Genomic DNA, 20396 nt, shown 5'->3' on the forward strand with positions numbered 1-20396 from the left:
CATTGGGTCGCTGCTGAAGGAGTCAGGGCTGGGATTGAGCTGGTGCAGAGTCCATTCCTTGTGTTATAACCTATAGATCCCCATAGAGACCCATAGAGACCCATAGAGACCCCAAAGACCCCCATAGAGACCCCATAGACCCCATAGATCCCATAGAGACCCCATAGGCCCCATAGAGACCCATAGAAACCCCATAGACCCCATAGAGTCCCCATAGATCCACATAGAGACCCCAAGGACACCATAGATCCCAATAGAGACCCATAGAGACCCCATAGATCCCCATAGATCCCCATAGGCCCCATAGAGACCCCATAGGCCCCATAGATCCCCATAGAGATTCCATAGACCCCATAGTTGTGCCCCAGTGGCGCATTGGGTCACTGCTGAAGGAGTCAGGGCTGGGATTGAGCTGGTGCAGAGTCCATTCCTTGTGTTATAACCTATAGATCCCCATAGAGACCCATAGAGACCCATAGAGACCCCATAGACCCCCATAGAGACCCCATAGAGACCCATAGAGACCCCATAGGCCCCCATAGACCCCATAGAGTCCCCATAGAGACCCCAAGGACACCATAGATCTCAATAGAGACCCCATAGAGTCCCCATAGATCCCCATAGAGACCCCATAGATCCCCATAGAGACCCCAAGGACACCATAGATCTCAATAGAGACCCATAGAGACCCCATAGATCCCCATAGAGACCCCATAGATCCCAATAGAGACCCCATAGATCCCCATAGAGACCCCATAGATCCCAATAGAGACCCCATAGATCCCCATAGAGACCCCATAGATCCCTAAGAGAGACCCCAAAGACCCCAGAGTCCATTCGTTGTGAGCAGAGTCCATTCCTTGTGTTACAACCCATTGCTCTCCCACTTGGTCTTGTCTCACGCCACCATAGAGACCCATAGAGACCCCATAGATCCCCATAGAGACCCCATAGATCCCTAATAGAGACCCCAAAGACCCCCGAGTCCATTCGTTGTGTGCAGAGTCCATTCCTCGTGTTACAACCCATTGCTCTCCCACTTGCTGTTGTCTTACGCCACCCACGGGCTGCAATGATTCATCCTGGAGCTGCCCCATTGCAGGAGCTGGGTCCGGACCCACGGCTGCTCCTTGTAGGGTTTGTGCCCATCCCAAAGCACAGGGACTCATAGACCCCATAGATCCCCATAGAGACCTCATAGAGACACATAGAGACCGATAGAGACCCCATAGATCCCCATAGAGAACCATAGAGACCACAAAGATCCCCATAGAGACCCATAGAGACCCCATATATCCCCATAGAGACCCCATAGAGAACCACAGAGACCACATAAACCCCATAGAGACCCCATAGGCCCCATAGAGACCCATAGAAACCCCATAGACCCCATAGAGTCCCCATAGATCCCCATAGAGACCGATAGAGACCCCATAGATCCCCATATAGAACCATAGAGACCACAAAGATCCCCATAGAGACACATAGAGACCCCATAGAGAACCATAGAGACCCCATAGAGAACCACAGAGACCACATAAACCCCATAGAGACCCCATAGGCCCCATAGAGACCCATAGAAACCCCATAGACCCCATAGAGTCCCCATAGATCCCCATAGAGACCCCAAGAACACCATAGATCCCAATAGAGACCCATAGAGACCCCATAGATCCCCATAGATCCCCATAGAGACCCCATAGGCCCCATAGATCCCCATAGAGATTCCATAGACCCCATAGTTGTGCCCCGGTGGCGCATTGGGTCGCTGCTGAAGGAGTCAGGGCTGGGACTGAGCTGGTGCAGAGTCCATTCCTTGTGTTATAACCAATAGATCCCCATAGAGACCCATAGAGACCCATAGAGACCCCATAGATCCCCATAGAGACCCATAGATCCCCATAGACCCCCATAGAGACCCCATAGACCCCATAGAGACCCCATAGATCCCCATAGATCCCCATAGATCCCCATAGAGACCCCATATACCCCCATAGAGACCCATAGATCCCCATAGAGACCCCATAGATCCCTAATAGAGACCCCAAAGACCCCCGAGTCCATTCGTTGTGTGCAGAGTCCATTCCTCGTGTTACAACCCATTGCTCTCCCACTTGCTGTTGTCTTACGCCACCCATGGGCTGCAATGATTCATCCTGGAGCTGCCCCATTGCAGGAGCTGGGTCCGGACCCACGGCTGCTCCTTGTAGGGTTTGTGCCCATCCCAAAGCACAGGGACCCATAGGCCCCATAGATCCCCAGAGAGACCTCATAGAGACCCATAGAGACCGATAGAGACCCCATAGATCCCCACAGAGACCTCATAGAGACACATAGAGACCAATAGAGACCCCATAGATCCCCATATAGAACCATAGAGACCACAAAGATCCCCATAGAGACCCATAGAGACCCCATATATCCCCATAGAGACCCCATAGAGAACCACAGAGACCACATAAACCCCATAGAGACCCCATAGGCCCCATAGAGACCCATAGAAACCCCATAGACCCCATAGAGTCCCCATAGATCCCCATAGAGACAACAAGGACACCATAGATCCCAATAGAGACCCATAGAGACCCCATAGATCCCCATAGAGACCCCATAGGCCCCATAGAGACCCCATAGGCCCCATAGATCCCCATAGAGACCCCATAGATCCCTAAGAGAGACCCCAAAGACCCCAGAGTCCATTCGTTGTGTGCAGAGTCCATTCCTCGTGTTACAACCCATTGCTCTCCCACTTGGTCTTGTCTCACGCCACCATAGAGACCCATAGAGACCCCATAGATCCCCATAGAGACCCCATAGATCCCTAAGAGAGACCCCAAAGACCCCCGAGTCCATTCGTTGTGTGCAGAGTCCATTCCTCGTGTTACAACCCATTGCTCTCCCACTTGCTGTTGTCTTACGCCACCCACGGGCTGCAATGATTCATCCTGGAGCTGCCCCATTGCAGGAGCTGGGTCCGGACCCACGGCTGCTCCTTGTAGGGTTTGTGCCCATCCCAAAGCACAGGGACTCATAGACCCCATAGATCCCCATAGAGACCTCATAGAGACACATAGAGACCGATAGAGACCCCATAGATCCCCATAGAGAACCATAGAGACCACAAAGATCCCCATAGAGACCCATAGAGACCCCATATATCCCCATAGAGACCCCATAGAGAACCACAGAGACCACATAAACCCCATAGAGACCCCATAGGCCCCATAGAGACCCATAGAAACCCCATAGACCCCATAGAGTCCCCATAGATCCCCATAGAGACCGATAGAGACCCCATAGATCCCCATATAGAACCATAGAGACCACAAAGATCCCCATAGAGACACATAGAGACCCCATAGAGAACCATAGAGACCCCATAGAGAACCACAGAGACCACATAAACCCCATAGAGACCCCATAGGCCCCATAGAGACCCATAGAAACCCCATAGACCCCATAGAGTCCCCATAGATCCCCATAGAGACCCCAAGAACACCATAGATCCCAATAGAGACCCATAGAGACCCCATAGATCCCCATAGATCCCCATAGAGACCCCATAGGCCCCATAGATCCCCATAGAGATTCCATAGACCCCATAGTTGTGCCCCGGTGGCGCATTGGGTCGCTGCTGAAGGAGTCAGGGCTGGGACTGAGCTGGTGCAGAGTCCATTCCTTGTGTTATAACCAATAGATCCCCATAGAGACCCATAGAGACCCATAGAGACCCCATAGATCCCCATAGAGACCCATAGATCCCTAAGAGAGACCCCAAAGACCCCCGAGTCCATTCGTTGTGTGCAGAGTCCATTCCTCGTGTTACAACCCATTGCTCTCCCACTTGGTCTTGTCTCACGCCACCATAGAGACCCATAGAGACCCCATAGATCCCCATAGAGACCCCATAGATCCCTAAGAGAGACCCCAAAGACCCCCGAGTCCATTCGTTGTGTGCAGAGTCCATTCCTCGTGTTACAACCCATTGCTCTCCCACTTGCTGTTGTCTTACGCCACCCACGGGCTGCAATGATTCATCCTGGAGCTGCCCCATTGCAGGAGCTGGGTCCGGACCCACGGCTGCTCCTTGTAGGGTTTGTGCCCATCCCAAAGCACAGGGACCCCATAGAGCCCAGTCCTGATTCACAGGGGAGCAGAGCGGTGCTTGTGGAAGGCGTTCTCCAGGAAGCTGGCCAGCTTCTCACAGTCCTCCTGAATAGAAAAGAGAAAGCAAATGTGGTCTGCATGGGGTCCTATGTGGCTCCTATAGGGTCCTTATGGGATCCTACGGGGTCCTTACAGGGTCCTATGTGGTCCTTATGGGGTTCATGTGGTCTTCATGGGGTCCTATGTAGCTCCTATAGGGTCTTTATGGGGTCCTATGGAGTCCTTACAGGGTCTTATGTGGTCTTTATGGGGTCCTATGTGGCTCCTATAGGGTCCTTATGGGGTCCTATGTGGTCCTTACAGGGTCCTATGTGGTCCTTATGGGGTCCTATGGGGTCCTTAAAGGGTCCTATGTGGTCTTTATGGAGTCCTATGTGGTCCTTATGGGAAGCTATGTGGTCTTTATGGGGTCCTATGTGGTCCTTATGGGGTCCTATGGGGTCCTATGTGGTCTTTATGGAGTCCTTATGGGGTCCTATGTGGTCTATATGGGGTCCTATGTGGTCCTCATGGGGTCCTATGAGGTCCTATCTGGTCTTTATGGGGTCCTTATGGGGTCCTATGTGGTCTATATGGAGTCCTATGGGGTCCTCATGGGGTCCTTTGGGGTCATATGTGGTCCTTATGGGGTCATATGTGGTCTATATGGGGTCCCATGGGGTCCTTATGGGGTCCTATGTGGTCCATATGGGGTCTTTATGGGGTCCATATGGGGTCCTATGTGGTCTATATAGGGTCCTCATGGGGTCCTTATGGGTTCCTATGTGGTCTTTATGGGGTCCTTATGGGGTCCTATGTGGACCTTATGGGGTCCTTATGGGTTCCTATGTGGTCTTTATGGGGTCCTTATGGGGTCCTATGGGGTCCTATGTGGACCTTATGGGGTCCTTATGGGGTCCTATGTGGTCTTTATGGTGTCCTACGTGGTCTTCAAGGGGGCCATACAGGGTCCTATGTGGTCCTTACGGAGTCCTTATGGGTTCCTATGTGGTCTTTATGGGGTCCTTATGGGGTCCTATGTGGTCTATATGGGGTCCTATGGGGTCCTCATGCGGTCCTTATGGGGTCCTATGTGGTCTTTATGGGGTCCTTATGTGGTCCTTACAGGGTCCTATGTGGTCTTTATGGGGTCCTATGTGGTCCTTATGGGGTCCTATGGGGTCCTTATGGGGTCCTATATGATCCTTACAGGGTCCTATGTGGTCTTTATGTAGTCCCATGTGGTCCTTACGTGGTCCTATGTGGTCTTTATGGGGTCCTATGTGGCTCCTATGTGGTCCTTATGGGGTCCTATGTGGTCTTTATGGGGTCATTATAGGGTCCTATGTGGTCCTTATGGGGTCCTATGTGGTCTTTATGGAGTCCCATGTGGTCCTTACATTGTCCTATGTGGTCTTTATGGGGTCCTATGTGGTCCTATAGGGTCCTTATGGGGTCCTTATGGTGTCCTACGGGGTCCTTACAGGGTCCTATGTGGTCCTTATGGGGTTCATGTGGTCTTCATGGGGTCCTATGTGGCTCCTATAGGGTCCTTATGGGGTCCTTATGCGGTCCTTACAGGGTCCCATGTGGTCTTTATGGGGTCCTTATGCGGTCCTTACAGGGTCCTATGTGGTCTTTATGGGGTCCTATGTGGTCCTTATGGGGTCCTATGGGGTCTTTATGGGGTCCTATGTGGCTCCTATGTGGTCCTTATGGGGTCCTATGTGGTCTTTATGGGGTCATTATAGGGTCCTATGTGGTCCTTACAGGGTCCTATGTGGTCTTTATGGAGTCCTATGTGGTCCTTATGGGGACCTATGTGGTCTTTATGGGGTCCTTATGGGGTCCTATGTGGTCTTTATGGGGTCCTATGTGGCTCCTATGTGGTCCTTATGGGGTCCTATGTGGCTCCTATGTGGTCCTTATGGGGTCCTATGTGGTCTTTATGGGGTCATTATAGGGTCCTATGTGGTCCTTATGGGGTCCTATGTGGTCTTTATGGAGTCCCATGTGGTCCTTACATCGTCCTATGTGGTCTTTATGGGGTCCTATGTGGTCCTATAGGGTCCTTATGGGGTCCTTATGGTGTCCTACGGGGTCCTTACAGGGTCCTATGTGGTCCTTATGGGGTTCATGTGGTCTTCATGGGGTCCTATGTGGCTCCTATAGGGTCCTTATGGGGTCCTTATGCGGTCCTTACAGGGTCCCATGTGGTCTTTATGGGGTCCTTATGCGGTCCTTACAGGGTCCTATGTGGTCTTTATGGGGTCCTATGTGGTCCTTATGGGGTCCTATGGGGTCTTTATGGGGTCCTATGTGGCTCCTATGTGGTCCTTATGGGGTCCTATGTGGTCTTTATGGGGTCATTATAGGGTCCTATGTGGTCCTTACAGGGTCCTATGTGGTCTTTATGGAGTCCCATGTGGTCCTTACATCGTCCTATGTGGTCTTTATGGGGTCCTATGTGGTCCTATAGGGTCCTTATGGGGTCCTTATGGTGTCCTACGGGGTCCTTACAGGGTCCTATGTGGTCCTTATGGGGTTCATGTGGTCTTCATGGGGTCCTATGTGGCTCCTATAGGGTCCTTATGGGGTCCTTATGCGGTCCTTACAGGGTCCTATGTGGTCTTTATGGGGTCCTTATGTGGTCCTTACAGGGTCCTATGTGGTCTTTATGGGGTCCTATGGGGTCCTTATGGGGTCCTATGGGGTCCTTATGGGGTCCTATATGATCCTTACAGGGTCCTATGTGGTCTTTATGTAGTCCCATGTGGTCCTTACGTGGTCCTATGTGGTCTTTATGGGGTCCTATGTGGCTCCTATGTGGTCCTTATGGGGTCCTATGGGGTCTTTATGGGGTCCTATGTGGCTCCTATGTGGTCCTTATGGGGTCCTATGTGGTCCTTATGGGTTCCTATGTGGTCTTTATGGGGTCATTATAGGGTCCTATGTGGTCCTTATGGGGTCCTATGTGGTCTTTATGGAGTCCCATGTGGTCCTTACGTGGTCCTATGTGGTCTTTATGGGGTCCTATGTGGCTCCTATAGGGTCCTTATGGGGTCCTATGTGGTCCTTAAAGGGTCCTATGTGGTCTTTATGGAGTCCTATGTGGTCCTTATGGGGAGCTATGTGGTCTTTATGGGGTCCTATGTGGTCCTTATGGGGTCCTATGTGGTCTTTATGGAGTCCTTATGGGGTCCTATGTGGTCTATATGGGGTCTTATGGGGTCCTCATGGGGTCCTTTGGGGTCATATGTGGTCCTTATGGGGTCATATGTGGTCTATATGGGGTCCCATGGGGTCCTTATGGGGTCCTATGTGGTCCATATGGGGTCCATATGGGGTCCTATGTGGTCTATATAGGGTCCTCATGGGGTCCTTATGGGTTCCTATGTGGTCTTTATGGGGTCCTTATGGGGTCCTATGTGGACCTTATGGGGTCCTTATGGGTTCCTATGTGGTCTTTATGGGGTCCTTATGGGGTCCTTATGGGTTCCTATGTGGTCTTTATGGGGTCCTTATGGGGTCCTTATGGGTTCCTATGTGGTCTTTATGGGGTCCTTATGGGGTCCTATGTGGTCTATATGGGGTCCTATGGGGTCCTCATGGGGTCCTTATGGGGTCCTATGTGGCCCTTACAGGGTCCTATGTGGTCCTTACGTGGTCCTATGTGGTCTTTATGGGGTCCTATGTGGTCTTTATGGGGTCCTTATGGGGTCCTTATGGGGTCCTTACAGGGTCATATGTGGTCCTTATGGGGTCCTATGTGGTCTTTATGGGGTCATTATAGGGTCCTATGTGGTCCTTATGGGGTCCTATGGGGTCCTATGTGGTCTTTATGGGGTCCTTATGGGGTCCTATGTGGTCCTTATTGGGTCCTATGTGGTCTTTATGGGGTCCTTATGGGGTCCTATGGGGTCCTATCTGGTCCTTATGGGATCCTATGTGGTATTTAAGGGGGCCATATGGGGTCCTATGTGGTCCTATGTGGTCTTTATGGCATCCTATGTTTTCCTTATGGGGTCCTATGTGGCTCCTATGTGGTCCTTATGGGGTTCTTATGGGGTCCTATATGGTCCATATGGGGTCCTTATCGGGTTCTATGTGGTCTATTATGGGGTCTTTATGGGGTCCTATGTGGTCCTTATGGGGTCCTATGGGGTCCTATGTGGTCTTTATGGGGTCCTTATGGGGTCCTATGTGGTCTATATGGGGTCCTATGGGGTCCTCATGGGGTCCTTATGGGGTCCTATGTGGTCTTTATGGGGTCCTTATGGGGTCCTATGTGGTCCTTATGGGGTCCTTGTGGGTTCCTATGTGGTCCATATGGGGTCCTATGGGGTCCATATGGGGTCCTATGTGGTCCATATGGGGTCCTATGTGGTCCTTATGGGGTCCTATGTGGTCTATTATGGGGTCTTCATGGGGTTCTATGTGATCTTTATGGAGTCCTATGTGGTCCTTATAGGGTCCTTATGGGTTCCTATGTGGTCCTTATGGAGTCCTATGGGGTCCTTGTGCGTTCCTATGTGGTCCATATGGGTTCCTATGGGGTCCTTATGGGTTCCTATGTGGTCCTTATGGGTTCCTATGTGGTCCATATGGGTTCCTATGTGGTCCATATGGGGTCCTATGGGGTCCTTGTGGGTTCCTATGTGGTCCTTATGGGTTCCTATGTGGTCCATATAGGGTCCTATGGGGTCCTATGGGGTCCTATGGGGTCCTTATGGGTTCCTATGTGGTCCTTATGGGGTCCTATGGGGTCCTTATGGGTTCCTATGTGGTCCTTATGGGGTCCTATGTGGTCTATTATGGGGTCTTCATGGGGTTCTATGTGATCTTTATGGAGTCCTATGTGGTCCTTATAGGGTCCTTATGGGTTCCTATGTGGTCCTTATGGGGTCCTATGGGGTCCTATGGGGTCCTTATGGGTTCCTATGTGGTCCTTATGGGGTCCTATGGGGTCCTTATGGGTTCCTATGGGGTCCTTATGGGGTCCTGTGGGGTCCTTATGGGTTCCTATGTGGTCCTTATGGGGTCCTATGGGGTCCTTATGGGTTCCTATGGGGTCCTTATGGGTTCCTATGTGGTCCATATGGGGTCCTATGGGGTCCTTATGGGTTCCTATGTGGTCCATATGGGTTCCTATGTGGTCCTTATGGGGTCCTATGGGGTCCATATGGGTTCCTATGTGGTCCTTATGGGGTCCTATGTGGTCCTTATGGGTTCCTATGTGGTCCTTATGGGGTCCTATGGGGTCCTTATGGGTTCCTATGTGGTCCTTATGGGTTCCTATGTGGTCCTTATGGGGTCCTATGGGGTCCTTATGGGTTCCTATGGGGTCCTTATGGGTTCCTATGTGGTCCATATGGGGTCCTATGGGGTCCATATGGGTTCCTATGTGGTCCTTATGGGTTCCTATGTGGTCCATATGGGGTCCTATGGGGTCCTTATGGGTTCCTATGTGGTCCTTATGGGGTCCTATGGGGTCCTTATGGGTTCCTATGTGGTCCTTATGGGGTCCTATGGGGTCCTTATGGGTTCCTATGTGGTCCTTATGGGGTCCTATGGGGTCCTTATGGGTTCCTATGTGGTCCATATGGGGTCCTATGGGGTCCTTATGGGTTCCTATGTGGTCCTTATGGGGTCCTATGGGGTCCTTATGGGGTCCTATGGGGTCCTTATGGGTTCCTATGTGGTCCTTATGGGTTCCTATGTGGTCCATATGGGGTCCTATGGGGTCCTTATGGGTTCCTATGTGGTCCATATGGGTTCCTATGTGGTCCTTATGGGTTCCTATGTGGTCCATATGGGGTCCTATGGGGTCCTTATGGGTTCCTATGTGGTCCTTATGGGGTCCTATGGGGTCCTTATGGGGTCCTATGGGGTCCTTATGGGTTCCTATGTGGTCCTTATGGGGTCCTATGGGGTCCTATGGGGTCCTCATGGGGTCCTTATGGGGTCCTATGTGGTCTTTATGGGGTCCTTATGGGGTCCTATGTGGTCCTTATGGGTTCCTATGTGGTCCATATGGGGTCCTATGGGGTCCATATGGGTTCCTATGTGGTCCATATGGGTTCCTATGGGGTCCTTATGGGTTCCTATGTGGTCCATATGGGGTCCTATGGGGTCCTTGTGGGGTCCTATGGGGTCCATATGGGTTCCTATGTGGTCCATATGGGGTCCTATGGGGTCCTTATGGGGTCCTATGTGGTCCTTATGGGTTCCTATGGGGTCCATATGGGGTCCTATGGGGTCCTTATGGGGTCCTATGGGGTCCATATGGGGTCCTATGTGGTCCATATAGGTTCCTATGGGGTCCTTATGGGTTCCTATGTGGTCCTTATGGGGTCCTATGGGGTCCTTGTGGGTTCCTATGTGGTCCTTATGGGGTCCTATGGGGTCCTTATGGGTTCGTATGTGGTCCATATGGGTTCCTATGGGGTCCTTATGGGTTCTTATGGGGTCCTTATGGGGTCCTATGGGGTCCTTATGGGTTCCTATGTGGTCCTTATGGGTTCCTATGTGGTCCATATGGGGTCCTATGGGGTCCTTATGGGTTCCTATGTGGTCCATATGGGTTCCTATGTGGTCCTTATGGGTTCCTATGTGGTCCATATGGGGTCCTATGGGGTCCTTATGGGTTTCTATGTGGTCCTTATGGGGTCCTATGGGGTCCTTATGGGGTCCTATGGGGTCCTTATGGGTTCCTATGTGGTCCTTATGGGGTCCTATGGGGTCCTATGGGGTCCTCATGGGGTCCTTATGGGGTCCTATGTGGTCTTTATGGGGTCCTTATGGGGTCCTATGTGGTCCTTATGGGTTCCTATGCGGTCCATATGGGGTCCTATGGGGTCCATATGGGTTCCTATGTGGTCCATATGGGTTCCTATGGGGTCCTTATGGGTTCCTATGTGGTCCTTATGGGGTCCTATGGGGTCCTTATGGGTTCCTATGTGGTCCTTATGGGTTCCTATGTGGTCCTTATGGGGTCCTGTGGGGTCCTTATGGGTTCCTATGTGGTCCATATGGGTTCCTATGTGGTCCATATGGGTTCCTATGGGGTCCTTATGGGTTCCTATGTGGTCCTTGTGGGTTCCTATGTGGTCCTTATGGGTTCCTATGTGGTCCATATGGGGTCCTATGGGGTCCTTGTGGGTTCCTATGTGGTCCTTAAGGGGTCCTATGTGGTCCTTATGGATTCCTATGTGGTCCTTATGGGTTCCTATGTGGTCCTTATGGGTTCCTATGTGGTCCTTATGGGTTCCTATGTGGTCCATATGGGTTCCCATGTGGTCCTTATGGGGTCCTATGGGGTCCTTATGGGTTCCTATGTGGTCCTTATGGGGTCCTATGGGGTCCTTGTGGGTTCCTATGTGGCCCTTATGGGGTCCTATGGGGTCCTTATGGGGTCCTATGGGGTCCTTATGGGTTCCTATGTGGTCCTTATGGGGTCCTATGGGGTCCTTGTGGGTTCCTATGTGGCCCTTATGGGGTCCTATGGGGTCCTTATGGGGTCCTATGGGGTCCTTATGGGTTCCTATGTGGTCCTTATGGGGTCCTATGGGGTCCTTATGGGGTCCTATGGGGTCCTTGTGGGTTCCTATGTGGCCCTTATGGGGTCCTATGGGGTCCTTATGGGGTCCTATGGGGTCCTTATGGGTTCCTATGGGGTCCTTATGGGGTCCTATGGGGTCCTTATGGGGTCCTATGGGGTCCATATGGGGTCCTATGTGGTCCTTATGGGTTCCTATGTGGTCCTTATGTGGTCCTTATGGGTTCCTATGTGGTCCTTATGGGTTCCTATGGGGTCCTTATGGGTTTCTATGGGGTCCTTATGGGGTCCTTATGGGATCCTATGGGGTCCTATGTGGTCCTAATGGGTCCTTATGGGTTCCTATGTGGTCCATATGGGTTCCTATGTGGTCCATATGGGTTCCTATGGGGTCCTTATGGGTTCCTATGTGGTCCATATGGGGTCCTGTGTGGTCCTTATGGGGTCCTATGGGGTCCTTATGGGTTCCTATGTGGTCCATATGGGGTCCTATGGGGTCCTTATGGGGTCCTATGGGGTCCTTGTGGGTTCCTATGTGGTCCATATGGGGTCCTATGGGGTCCTTATGGGTTTCTATGTGGTCCTTATGGGGTCCTTATGGGATCCTATGGGGTCCTATGTGGTCCTAATGGGTCCTTATGGGTTCCTATGTGGTCCATATGGGGTCCTATGGGGTCCTTATGGGGTCCTATGGGGTCCTTGTGGGTTCCTATGTGGTCCATATGGGGTCCTATGGGGTCCTTATGGGTTTCTATGTGGTCCTTATGGGGTCCTTATGGGTTCCTATGGGGTCCTATGTGGTCCTAATGGGTCCTTATGGGTTCCTATGGGGTTCTTATGGGTTCCTATGGGGTCCTTGTGGGTTCCTATGTGGATATGGGGCAGGCAGGTCGGTGCTGCAGCGTTACCTCGTGGATGAAGCCGTAATGCACCAGCTCAGTGGCGAGATCCTTGGAGTTATCAGCTGCAAAGGGAAGGGACATGAGCTATGGGGCAGAACGACCCCTAACTGACCTGAGCTATGGGGCAGAACGACCCCTAACTAACCTGAGCTATGGGGCAGAACGACCCCTAACTAACCTGATCTATGGGGCAGAACGACCCCTAACTAACCTGAGCTATGGGGCAATACTACCCCTAACTAACCTGAGCTATGGGGCAGAACGACCCCTAACTAACCTGAGCTATGGGGCAGTGCGACCCCTAACTAACCTGATCTATGGGGCAGAGCGACCCCTAACTAACCTGATCTATGGGGCAGAGCGACCCCTAACTAACCTGAGCTATGGGGCAGAACGACCCCTAACTAACCTGATCTATGGGGCAGTGCGACCCCTAACTAACCTGAGCTATGGGGCAGAACGACCCCTAACTGACCTGAGCTATGGGGCAGTGCGACCCCTAACTAACCTGAGCTATGGGGCAGAACGACCCCTAACTAACCTGAGCTATGGGGCAGTGCGACCCCTAACTAACCTGATCTATGGGGCAGAGCGACCCCTAACTAACCTGAGCTATGGGGCAGAACGACCCCTAACTAACCTGATCTATGGGGCAGTGCGACCCCTAACTAACCTGAGCTATGGGGCAGAACGACCCCTAACTAACCTGATCTATGGGGCAGTGCGACCCCTAACTAACCTGATCTATGGGGCAGAGCGACCCCTAACTAACCTGATCTATGGGGCAGTGCGACCCCTAACTAACCTGAGCTATGGGGCAGAACGACCCCTAACTAACCTGAGCTATGGGGCAGAACGACCCCTAACTAACCTGAGCTATGGGGCAGAACGACCCCTAACTAACCTGATCTATGGGGCAGAACGACCCCTAACTAACCTGAGCTATGGGGCAGTGCGACCCCTAACTAACCTGATCTATGGGGCAGAGCGACCCCTAACTAACCTGAGCTATGGGGCAGAACGACCCCTAACTAACCTGATCTATGGGGCAGTGCGACCCCTAACTAACCTGAGCTATGGGGCAGAACGACCCCTAACTGACCTGAGCTATGGGGCAGTGCGACCCCTAACTAACCTGAGCTATGGGGCAGAACGACCCCTAACTAACCTGAGCTATGGGGCAGTGCGACCCCTAACTAACCTGATCTATGGGGCAGAGCGACCCCTAACTAACCTGAGCTATGGGGCAGAACGACCCCTAACTAACCTGATCTATGGGGCAGTGCGACCCCTAACTAACCTGAGCTATGGGGCAGAACGACCCCTAACTAACCTGAGCTATGGGGCAGAACGACCCCTAACTAACCTGAGCTATGGGGCAGTGCGACCCCTAACTAACCTGAGATATGGGGCAGAACGACCCCTAACTAACCTGAGCTATGGGGCAGAACGACCCCTAACTAACCTGAGCTATGGGGCAATACTACCCCTAACTAACCTGATCTATGGGGCAGTGCGACCCCTAACTAACCTGATCTATGGGGCAGTGCGACCCCTAACTAACCTGAGCTATGGGGCAGAACGACCCCTAACTAACCTGAGCTATGGGGCAGAACGACCCCTAACTAACCTGAGCTATGGGGCAGTGCGACCCCTAACTAACCTGAGCTATGGGGCAGAACGACCCCTAACTAACCTGATCTATGGGGCAGTGCGACCCCTAACTAACCTGAGCTATGGGGCAGAACGACCCCTAACTAACCTGATCTATGGGGCAGTACTACCCCTAACTAACCTGATCTATGGTGCAGAACGACCCCTAACTAACCTGAGCTATGGGGCAGTACTACCCCTAACTAACCTGAGCTATGGGGCAGAACGACCCCTAACTAACCTGATCTATGGGGCAGTGCGACCCCTAACTAACCTGATCTATGGGGCAGTGCGACCCCTAACTAACCTGATCTATGGGGCAGTGCGACCCCTAACTAACCTGAGCTATGGGGCAGTGCGACCCCTAACTAACCTGAGCTATGGGGCAGTGCGACCCCTAACTAACCTGATCTATGGGGCAGTGCGACCCCTAACTAACCTGAGCTATGGGGCAGTGCGACCCCTAACTAACCTGATCTATGGGGCAGTGCGACCCCTAACTAACCTGAGCTATGGGGCAGTGCGACCCCTAACTAACCTGAGCTATGGGGCAGTGCGACCCCTAACTAACCTGATCTATGGGGCAGTGCGACCCCTAACTAACCTGATCTATGGGGCAGAACGACCCCTAACTAACCTGAGCTATGGGGCAATACTACCCCTAACTAACCTGATCTATGGGGCAGTGCGACCCCTAACTAACCTGATCTATGGGGCAGTGCGACCCCTAACTAACCTGATCTATGGGGCAGTGCGACCCCTAACTAACCTGATCTATGGGGCAGAACGACCCCTAACTAACCTGAGCTATGGGGCAATACTACCCCTAACTAACCTGATCTATGGGGCAGTGCGACCCCTAACTAACCTGATCTATGGGGCAGTGCGACCCCTAACTAACCTGAGCTATGGGGCAGAACGACCCCTAACTAACCTGAGCTATGGGGCAGAACGACCCCTAACTAACCTGAGCTATGGGGCAGTGCGACCCCTAACTAACCTGAGCTATGGGGCAGAACGACCCCTAACTAACCTGAGCTATGGGGCAGAACGACCCCTAACTAACCTGAGCTATGGGGCAGAACGACCCCTAACTAACCTGAGCTATGGGGCAGAACGACCCCTAACTAACCTGAGCTATGGGGCAGAACGACCCCTAACTAACCTGATCTATGGGGCAGTGCGACCCCTAACTAACCTGATCTATGGGGCAGTACTACCCCTAACTAACCTGAGCTATGGGGCAAGAACCTGAGCTATGGGGCAGTACTTCCCCCATAGGAATCAATGCGACCTACTGGGCAGCAAGTCGTAGCTCAGCTGTCGGTGCAACTTGTCCTCCAGGATCAGCAGCAGCGTGAGCTGCAGAGAGAACAGAGAGCTCTGAACACACACCTATAGGGGCAGCATCAAGGGCGGAAGCTGCTATGGGGCAGGCAATGGGGTGCTGGGCAATGGGGTTGGAAGCTGCTGCTATGGGGCAGGCAATGGGGTGCTGGGCAATGGGGTTGGAAGCTGCAGCTATGGGGCAGGGGGGGGTTGGAAGCTGCTGCTATGGGGCAGGGGGGGGTTGGAAGCTGCTGCTATGGGGCAGGGGGGGGTTGGAAGCTGCTGCTATGGGGCAGGGGGGGGTTGGAAGCCGCTGCTATGGGGCAGGCAATGGGGTGCTGGGCAATGGGGTTGGAAGCTGCTGCTATGGGGCAGGGGGGTGTTGGAAGCTGCTGCTATGGGGCAGGGGGGGGTTGGAAGCTGCTGCTATGGGGCAGGCAATGGGGTGCTGGGCAATGGGGTTGGAAGCTGCTGCTATGGGGCAGGCAATGGGGTGCTGGGCAATGGGGTTGGAAGCTGCTGCTATGGGGCAGGGGGGGGTTGGAAGCTGCTGCTATGGGGCAGGGGGGGGTTGGAAGCTGCTGCTATGGGGCAGGGGGGGGTTGGAAGTTGCTGCTATGGGGCAGGGGGGGTTGGAAGCCGCTGCTATGGGGCAGGGGGGGGTTGGAAGCTGCTGCTATGGGGCAGGGGGGGGTTGGAAGCTGCTGCTATGGGGCGGGCAATGGGGTGCTGGGCAAAGGGGTTGGAAGTTGCCGCTATGGGGCAGGGGGGGGTTGGAAGCCGCTGCTATGGGGCAGGGGGGGGTTGGAAGCTTCTTTTGCTCCATATGGAGCTGATCCTTTGGTCCCATAGCAAAGCTGGGCTGCAGTGCACAGAGCAGGAGCCACTTGTGGGGCCGGGTACCCACATGCCACTGAGTCTTGTCCTCATTGAGCTCCATGTTACATTGCATCTGCACCACCTGCAAGAGGCCAAAGGGGGCGTCAATGACTGACAGCCCATTGATTATCACTGACACCATTGATTATCACTGACACCATTGATTATCACTATCAGCCCATTGATTATCACTGACACCATTGATTATCACTGACAGCCCATTGATTATCACTGACAGCCCATTGATTATCACTGACAGCCCATTGATTATCACTGACACCATTGATTATCACTGACACCATTGATTATCACTATCAGCCCATTGATTATCACTGACACCATTGATTATCACTGACAGCCCATTGATTATCACTGACAGCCCATTGATTATCACTGACAGCCCATTGACTATCACTGACACCATTGATTATCACTGACACCATTGATTATCACTGACACCATTGATTATCACTGACAGCCCATTGATTATCACTATCAGCCCATTGATTATCACTGACAGCCCATTGATTATCACTGACAGCCCATTGATTATCACTGACACCATTGATTATCACTGACACCATTGATTATCACTGACACCATTGATTATCACTGACACCATTGACTATCACTGACACCATTGATTATCACTGACAGCCCATTGATTATCACTGACACCATTGATTATCACTGACACCATTGACTATCACTGACACCATTGATTATCACTGACACCATTGATTATCACTGACACCATTGATTATCACTGACACCATTGATTATCACTGACAGCCCATTGATTATCACTGACAGCCCATTGATTATCACTGACACCATTGATTATCACTGACAGCCCATTGATTATCACTGACACCATTGATTATCACTGACACCATTGATTATCACTGACAGCCCATTGATTATCACTGACAGCCCATTGATTATCACTGACACCATTGATTATCACTGACAGCCCATTGATTATCACTGACACCATTGATTATCACTGACAGCCCATTGACTATCACTGACACCATTGATTATCACTGACACCATTGATTATCACTGACACCATTGATTATCACTGACACCATTGATTATCACTGACACCATTGATTATCACTGACAGCCCATTGATTATCACTGACAGCCCATTGATTATCACTGACAGCCCATTGATTATCACTGACACCATTGATTATCACTGACACCATTGATTATCACTGACAGCCCATTGATTATCACTATCAGCCCATTGATTATCACTGACACCATTGATTATCACTGACAGCCCATTGATTATCACTGACACCATTGATTATCACTGACACCATTGATTATCACTGACAGCCCATTGATTATCACTGACACCATTGATTATCACTGACAGCCCATTGACTATCACTGACAGCCCATTGATTATCACTGACAGCCCATTGATTATCACTGACACCATTGATTATCACTGACAGCCCATTGATTATCACTGACACCATTGATTATCACTGACACCATTGATTATCACTGACAGCCCATTGATTATCACTGACACCATTGATTATCACTGACAGCCCATTGATTATCACTGACACCATTGATTATCACTGACACCATTGATTATCACTGACACCATTGATTATCACTGACAGCCCATTGATTATCACTGACAGCCCATTGATTATCACTGACAGCCCATTGATTATCACTGACACCATTGACTATCACTGACACCATTGATTATCACTGACAGCCCATTGATTATCACTGACAGCCCATTGATTATCACTGACAGCCCATTGATTATCACTGACAGCCCATTGATTATCACTATCAGCTCATTGATTATCACTATCAGCCCATTGACTATCACTGACAGCCCATTGATTATCACTGACACCATTGACTATCACTGACAGCCCATTGATTATCACTATCAGCCCATTGACTATCACTGACAGCCCATTGATTATCACTGACACCATTGACTATCACTGACAGCCCATTGATTATCACTATCAGCTCATTGATTATCACTGACAGCCCATTGATTATCACTGACACCATTGATTATCACTGACACCATTGATTATCACTGACAGCCCATTGATTATCACTGACACCATTGATTATCACTGACACCATTGATTATCACTGACACCATTGATTATCACTGACAGCCCATTGATTATCACTGACACCATTGATTATCACTGACGGCCCATTGATTATCACTGACACCATTGATTATCACTGACACCATTGATTATCACTGACACCATTGATTATCACTGACACCATTGATTATCACTGACACCATTGATTATCACTGACACCATTGATTATCACTGACAGCCCATTGATTATCACTGACACCATTGATTATCACTGACACCATTGATTATCACTGACAGCCCATTGATTATCACTGACACCATTGATTATCACTGACAGCCCATTGATTATCACTGACAGCCCATTGATTATCACTGACAGCCCATTGATTATCACTGACACCATTGATTATCACTGACAGCCCATTGATTATCACTGACAGCCCATTGATTATCACTATCAGCTCATTGATTATCACTATCAGCCCATTGACTATCACTGACAGCCCATTGATTATCACTATCAGCCCATTGATTATCACTGACACCATTGATTATCACTGACAGCCCATTGATTATCACTGACACCATTGATTATCACTGACGGCCCATTGACTATCACTGACAGCCCATTGATTATCACTGACACCATTGATTATCACTGACACCATTGATTATCACTGACAGCCCATTGATTATCACTGACACCATTGATTATCACTGACAGCCCATTGATTATCACTGACAGCCCATTGATTATCACTGACAGCCCATTGATTATCACTGACAGCCCATTGATTATCACTGACAGCCCATTGATTATCACTGACACCATTGACTATCACTGACACCATTGATTATCACTGACAGCCCATTGATTATCACTGACAGCCCATTGATTATCACTGACAGCCCATTGATTATCACTGACAGCCCATTGATTATCACTATCAGCTCATTGATTATCACTATCAGCCCATTGACTATCACTGACAGCCCATTGATTATCACTGACAGCCCATTGACTATCACTGACAGCCCATTGATTATCACTGACAGCCCATTGATTATCACTATCAGCCCATTGATTATCACTGACAGCCCATTGACTATCACTGACAGCCCATTGACTATCACTGACAGCCCATTGATTATCACTGACAGCCCATTGATTATCACTGACACCATTGATTATCACTGACACCATTGATTATCACTGACAGCCCATTGATTATCACTGACAGCCCATTGATTATCACTGACAGCCCATTGATTATCACTGACACCATTGATTATCACTGACACCATTGATTATCACTGACAGCCCATTGACTATCACTGACAGCCCATTGATTATCACTGACAGCCCATTGATTATCACTGACACCATTGATTATCACTGACAGCCCATTGATTATCACTGACACCATTGATTATCACTGACGGCCCATTGATTATCACTGACACCATTGATTATCACTGACACCATTGATTATCACTGACAGCCCATTGATTATCACTGACACCATTGATTATCACTGACACCATTGATTATCACTGACACCATTGATTATCACTGACACCATTGATTATCACTGACAGCCCATTGATTATCACTGACAGCCCATTGATTATCACTATCAGCCCATTGACTATCACTGACAGCCCATTGATTATCACTGACACCATTGACTATCACTGACAGCCCATTGATTATCACTATCAGCCCATTGATTATCACTGACAGCCCATTGATTATCACTGACACCATTGATTATCACTGACAGCCCATTGATTATCACTGACACCATTGATTAT

General features: G+C 50.5%; 1 protein-coding gene across 7 annotated transcripts in view; it reads right to left on the reverse strand.

Annotated features, from left to right (window-relative positions):
* Window positions 1–3661: 3661 nt before the first annotated feature.
* LOC146751599 (nuclear receptor-binding protein 2-like) overlaps window positions 3662–20396 on the reverse strand; it is a 45197-nt gene continuing 28462 nt past the window's right edge. For 3 of the 7 annotated variants that reach the window (XM_085533978.1, XM_085533980.1, XM_085533977.1), the window contains 4 exons: window positions 16496–16549; window positions 15558–15642; window positions 12613–12668; window positions 3662–4212 (listed from right to left, as the gene is read on the reverse strand). In XM_085533978.1, coding sequence (XP_085390104.1) covers window positions 4144–4212; window positions 12613–12668; window positions 15558–15642; window positions 16496–16549 — 264 coding nt within the window. In that variant the 3' untranslated portion in view covers window positions 3662–4143. Of the gene's footprint in view, window positions 4213–12612; window positions 12669–15553; window positions 15643–16495; window positions 16550–20396 lie in introns of those variants that run through there. The other 4 variants (XM_085533981.1, XM_085533979.1, XR_014941336.1 and 1 more) reach the window with 3 other exon arrangements.

The sequence above is a fragment of the Coturnix japonica genome, unplaced genomic scaffold, assembly GCF_054131305.1.
Source record: "Coturnix japonica strain WE unplaced genomic scaffold, WE-NBRP24 Scf072, whole genome shotgun sequence".
NCBI lineage: Eukaryota > Metazoa > Chordata > Aves > Galliformes > Phasianidae > Coturnix > Coturnix japonica.